The sequence below is a fragment of the Lygodium microphyllum genome, chromosome 12, assembly GCF_053477565.2.
Source record: "Lygodium microphyllum isolate KBCC chromosome 12, Lygodium_microphyllum_v1.1.10, whole genome shotgun sequence".
Lineage (NCBI taxonomy): Eukaryota > Viridiplantae > Streptophyta > Polypodiopsida > Schizaeales > Lygodiaceae > Lygodium > Lygodium microphyllum.
Genome location: NC_141146.1, coordinates 108,959,615 through 108,965,424, shown reverse-complemented (window position 1 = coordinate 108,965,424; position 5,810 = coordinate 108,959,615). Strand labels below are relative to the sequence as shown.

General features: G+C 42.2%; 1 protein-coding gene across 1 annotated transcript; it reads right to left on the bottom strand.

The window, feature by feature from the left end:
- Nucleotides 1-585: 585 nt before the first annotated feature.
- On the bottom strand, nucleotides 586-5,286 carry LOC148028149 (E3 ubiquitin-protein ligase XB3-like). The gene is made up of 8 exons (XM_087689824.1): nucleotides 4,545-5,286; nucleotides 4,246-4,305; nucleotides 4,076-4,147; nucleotides 3,839-3,960; nucleotides 3,439-3,588; nucleotides 3,238-3,348; nucleotides 2,546-2,795; nucleotides 586-2,359 (listed from the first exon to the last, which is right to left on the bottom strand). The coding sequence occupies exons 1-8, from the start codon at nucleotides 4,734-4,736 to the stop codon at nucleotides 1,904-1,906; spliced, it is 1,413 nt and encodes a 470-aa protein (XP_087545950.1). The 5' UTR covers nucleotides 4,737-5,286; the 3' UTR covers nucleotides 586-1,903.
- Between the last annotated feature and the right edge of the window lie 524 nt (nucleotides 5,287-5,810).

Below are 5,810 nucleotides of genomic sequence, written 5' to 3'. Positions count from 1 at the left end.
AAGAAGTTAAGTTATGATGCACACTATTTTTCCAATAGTTAATGAAGATACATTGTAAAAGAAAATATGATGAAGACTCAAAATAATAATGGAGTCATCCAAGTTCCAAACCAAACTAAGGCCACCATTGGAAAAGCAAGGGTTTAACTAGATGCCACCATGCTGCATTGAAATGTTCAAGGGAACCAAAATGCGAATCACAAATGAGTTCACATTAGCACAACTCATAAGCATGACCAAGTGAGATCACCAAGATGAAGGCAACTAGAAAAGAGGACAAATGGGCAAATTATTGTAATGCTAAACTCATCATAGAACAATTCAAGAAGCCTAACAATTAGGCCACTTTAAGGTCATTCAATTTAAGTCTTGTAACATCTTGCAAACTTAACAATTTGTTTCCATTGGCACAAATTAAGATCTTGAGTTATGTTGTTTTATCATTTCTGAGCTATCTTAAAGGGTGTTAAGCTCTCTCTTTTTTTGGTAATGAGTAACATATTATATTAAATTAGTAATAGAGTACAAAAGTCACATGACCAAAAGAGTACAAAAGTCATGACAAAGAGGCAACAAAAATTGTTGACACCAAGTCGTTAATCTCTCTCTCTCCCTCTCTCTCTCTCTCTCTCTCTCTCTCTCTCTCTCTCTCTCTCTGTGGATTAGGACTTGGGCTTTCAAGGGTTGGAATTTGGGAACCGTAGAGGTTAGGACTCCAGGGATTAGGTTTTTCGAGTGTGAAGAGACTTAAGAATTTTCAGTGGGGATTAGTGTTTTGGGGGTCATGTGGATTAGAACCCAAGGTTTTGTGGTGTTGAGATCATGGGGCTTACAATCTAGGGTTTCATGATTTCAAGGTGTTGGGGCACTTGGACTTCTTTTTGGTTTTTTTCCCCAAGGCTTTTGGGTGGGGTTGCATTAGATATAAGGGGGCATTAGATATAAGGGGGCTGGTCAAGTAATGGTGGGGGTTTTAACACTTTGGGAGCCAAAGGGTTAGGATTGAGGCGAGGAGGGGTTTCAGATAGTGCAATGATGTAAATGGTCATATGAACACTTTCCCACATTACAGCTGACTTTGCAATATCTATAATATATGAAATAGCCTACAATATAGAATACAATGGATAGAAGATATCAATACTTCTCCATCCTCCTTTGTTTCTCTTTCAATTGTACTTTTGTCTATTCTTTTCTTATTTCTGAACTAAGGCAGGACTGACTGACTATTATGTCCCAAGTACCAAGCTCTTTCTGCTCAGGGGCAGTATGGAACAGGGTATCATCTCTGGACCATCCTCCATTGGTGCCAGGAAGTCATGGATATTATATGCATATCACCTACAAATGTAGTACAAAGGAGAGGACTGCAAGAAAGGAAAAGCACTCAGATCTCACAAAGGATGGAACTCGAAGCTTACAGTTGCCTAACATCAGAAACTTTCGCAAGTTTGAGGACAGAGCTTTCTAACTCTTTGGAGAAAGACATACTTTGCAAGCTTGAGGATGGAAATCTCCTAGATAAACTATTTGTAGAAAGACAGGACATAACTGTGCACTGGCTTTCCTCCTGTTGCTTGTGCTATGAGTTACTGTGCAATGGCTTTCCTAGTGTTGCTTGAGCCTGGCATTCATCGAAGAATGTTGTCACTCTATGTTTGTTCAAGAATGGACTGACCTCTGTCAATCAGAAGGTGTGGGCTTTTGCTGACAAAGACAATGTCACATACATCATTGCAGTCCTTACTTGAGTATCACATTTTGTCATGGGTGCCCATCTCTCTTCTGTACAAAAAACCAGCCAAAATGCAATGGATCTGCTCTGTTGTGAGAAGCTCTGAATGTCTTTATACATGCTTGTCTGAAGAAAGAACTCAAGAGTGTACATGTGCTGAACATGTATCTAAATGATGGAGACCTCCTGTTGAAGGTTTTCTGTGTCTATGTCCATGACTCTGCTTGAGCTTTTGGCAGAAGACAGCAGCCGGAATGAACCCTTGCTTACCAATCCCATGAAACTGCTACTGCTGCTGCTGTTCCCTTCACCATGTCTCTTTGACTTACTACCAGAACTAAGCTTGCACAGCATTGTGTCCTCAGTCTTGTCTTCGACCACAGCTGGCTTCTTGTTCTGCTTTGAACATGCTGATCTCAGTTGTCCAATGTTGCAGCGACAGAAGGGGCAGACTGGAGCAGGAGATGTAGGCATGGTAGGGTTGGGTTTGGTATGGCAGCACAAGGACAGTGTACATTTAGCACACATTTGATGTCCACACTCTTGAACCTCAATGGTACAGGTGTGATCAAAACAAATGTAGCACAGTTCGTTTTTCTCATCATCATCATCATCATCATCATCCTGAGAAAAAGGAAGACATCAGAGTATTATTGTTATTGGTTTGGATTCCAATCGTTTTCTTTCAAGTCTATGTTGAGATTCGGAACTTCCTCTGTTACAGCAAATGGTGTTATTTCCATGTTGCGTCATGTATCCAGAAAAGTAGTGTTATATTCAATACAATAGCCATCGACATTCAGCACTCACCTCTGATACCCCTCCCAGCATCTGATCAACATCATTTCCCGATGTCTTACTGTCACCTGAAAGTATCTTCCTTTCCCAAGCATCATTGGCTTGAGCCAAAGCAGTCTCCAGCAGGACTTTGGCTTCAGGATCTAGATTGCTCATGAACTTCCACGGGGATGGCCAGACAACCGGCTCAGCAGTGAGAGGGTTCAAAAGGGCTGCACATGCTCTGTTGCGGTACTTCAATGCTAACAGAAAAGGAGTGTGCCTGCACACGTAAATACCATCTCTCAGGTTGAACTGTTATTCTCAGGCTACCATAGCAATAAGCAAAACTGGAACAATAGTGAAACCCCAAGCCATCCTTTGGGCATACAGTATTCGTTCTATCAAGCTGAGTGATGACGACGAGTCATGTGAAAATAGCACGTGTAATGGAGAATGCAGAAACATTCTCTTCTCACGATGACACGATGTGATTAACATGAGGGTTGTGCAGCACAGGGTGTAGACATGAGTAAGGGATGTGGAGTAATTATCCTTTGGTCAAGGGGCAAACTGCAGAGACTAAGTTTACAATGTGTCCCAACAGAAGTGGAAAATCTCTAATAAAATGTTCGAGTTCTTCCCTTTTGTTAATGTATGCCAGTGTGCAGCAATCCAAATGACATTTTTGTAAGCAGACAATCTCATTTGCTTAAATTGTTTACCCTTGGGAATTTTTCCGAGTCCTATCTGCACCCCAAGCCAGCAATTCTTTGATACATTCAGTGGAACCTCCTCGGGCAGCAAAGTGCAGAGGTGTGCTTCCAAAGCCAGGCCTAAAATCGAGTAACAAGATTAGCATGAACCTCGAGTTTCTGAGGATTTCCGACAGAGGACTGATAATGAAGGCGAAAGGAAATACCAACCCGCTTCTTCCAGACATTGTAGTGGTTGCACATACTAGAGCTCCATTGCTCAAAAGCGTACGGACAACTGCAGAATGACAGAATCGTGCTGCAAGATGCAGAGGGGTTGCTCCATTCTCGTCGCGCACATTCACGAACTGGGCAAAACCCCTGAACAGAAATATCATGACAAAATCAAAATCAAGCAAGCAAGGAATAACCAATTCCTTGCATTCACTAAGATAAAGATGAGTTGAGACAATGGGGAATGCAAGGATTATCTGTAAATCTTAGCGTGCTCTTTAGTGCAACTGTCCCTATCATTGGACAATTATATTGCGTGTTAACAGTAACGATGCTACCAATCCCAATGATTAAGTTCCTCTGGCAGTGATCCTTTTAAAAAACCAAGCCAACTTACCATGATTGTGAAACAGCAGGCAATTTAGCAGCAGTCAGAATACAGTTAAGGCAATCAAGATGCCCAGACTTTGCGGCATAGTGTAAGCAAGTTCTCCCATTCCGCGCATCAAACACAAGCATCTGCAAGGGTGCAGAAAGAGATTTGTGAGTGCAAGCTAATTGACTGGCAACTGACATATGATGCTTATCTCATTGATATAGATGTGAAATGTGCATCGAACATACTCTTACTTACGTCTGCACCATTATGTAGGAGATGCTCTGTGCATGATAATCTTCCATTCTTGCAACCAATCATTAGAGGAGTCTGGTTGGGTGACAAGGACCAAAAATTTTCTCAGATGATAACAACATCGAATAATCACCAATGCAAGGGTGCAGTATATTAAGAAATGGGGCAAGTACCTGCTTGCGATGGCTTAGTGCATTGACCGGTGCACCCGACTCCAAGAGGAACAAGAGGATCTGCACCATGATTGGATGATGTACTCATTTTTTTAAAAAATTAAACAGCAATGGTGGACTCAGAAAAACACAGAAATCCTTACACTCAAAAAGAATTAAACAGTCATGGTGTATTCAGAAAGCACTTAAACTCAGAAACAACTTCATGGTGCCATGGATTGGGTGATGCAGTACAAAGGAAACCTTGCAAATTTGGAAAAATTAACGAGTAATTAAGGATGGGATTAGTACTGACTTACCTCTGTTTGGCCATAGGAGGCCGCATAATGGAGGGGGTGGACCCGACTGTACTGGGGGGAGAGAGAGCTTCTGACGAGCTTGGGCCTGCTGTCGAGAGAGAGCTTGACGCGAGCGAGATCACCGGCGCGGATGGCCTGCAGCAGATCGACTTTCTCTGCATCTCCATGGCAGCTCAAGCTCACATTCCCCATAATGCAATCAGGCTTTCTCTCGCCCTCTCGCTCTCTCTCTCACATATACACACACAATGTTACAGAATTTGATAAATTCTGCACTCTCTCTCTTTCTCTCTCTAATGGTGTTGCTCCCGCATGTTCTGTCTCAGTGAACATCAAGTGAGAAAAGCTTCTCTGTTGTTTCGAGCAAGCAGCAGCATGGACCAGTACCGATATGTACTGGCCATGGAAGCGTGCCGGGGAGTTGAAGCAATGGCGATAGATCAAAGATCAGAGATAGGAGGAGTATGAAGGGAGAAAAGAGAGGAGCACAAGGAAGGCTGATACAAAGGGTGTCTGGGGGGTGGTTAGGTTGTTGAAGGAAGCTACCCGATGGTTGACTGACTCACACACGCACACACACAGAGCCTGGCTATGGTGGCATCGCTATGGAGAGAACAGATGGCAGTATCAGCAAAAGGAGGGAAAAAAACAGCTTCCCTCACGCCATTACCTCCTAAAATTGGTTAATTAACATCAATTCGCGGCACATGAGCAATTCGCCAAATGCCCTTAATAAAACTACGAATTTAATATCAACATTTCATGTGTTTGCTGGACAGGGCATTTTGGAAAGGTTAACCTTAGAAACCAGGATTCCTTTTCCCCTAGTTTTTTAAAAAATTTCTCAAAAGATCTGAGATGCAGCAGCCCCCACACAGTGTCAACATTGCTTGCATTTCTTCCTTTCTTCTTTTCTATCTTTTTTGACTTGAACACTCCAAACTCAATGTACAAGTCAAAGTGTTCTCAAGCAACAATCTTTGTTAACACATTCAAGCTCGCCACCACATGCTTGACTATCAAGAGCACATCAAATTTTTAATTTGAAGAACTATACTAAAACCTCAATTTCTTTGTGAAGAGATCGAAGGGGTACATTACTCCGATTATCCCCGGCATACTCTTATTTTGAAGGGAAAATGTATTTCGACTCTTCTTGTGAAGAACAAGCCCCATTCCAACCTTGAAATTCAAGCCCTCATTCTAGGCATGCACCTCACTTTTGAGTAACCATACAAAAACCTTCGACTTGTTACTTTGAATTTT

Excerpts from the sequence above, each read along its gene's own strand:
- LOC148028149 (XM_087689824.1), bottom strand. The coding sequence starts at position 4,736 with ATGGGGAATGTGAGCTTGAGCTGCCATGGAGATGCAGAGAAAGTCGAT. Across the intron at positions 4,148-4,245 it reads CACTAAGCCATCGCAAGCAG|ACTCCTCTAATGATTGGTTG; the intron begins GTACTTGCCCCA and ends TCACCCAACCAG. Across the intron at positions 3,589-3,838 it reads CCTGCTGTTTCACAATCATG|GGGTTTTGCCCAGTTCGTGA; the intron begins GTAAGTTGGCTT and ends ATTTCTGTTCAG.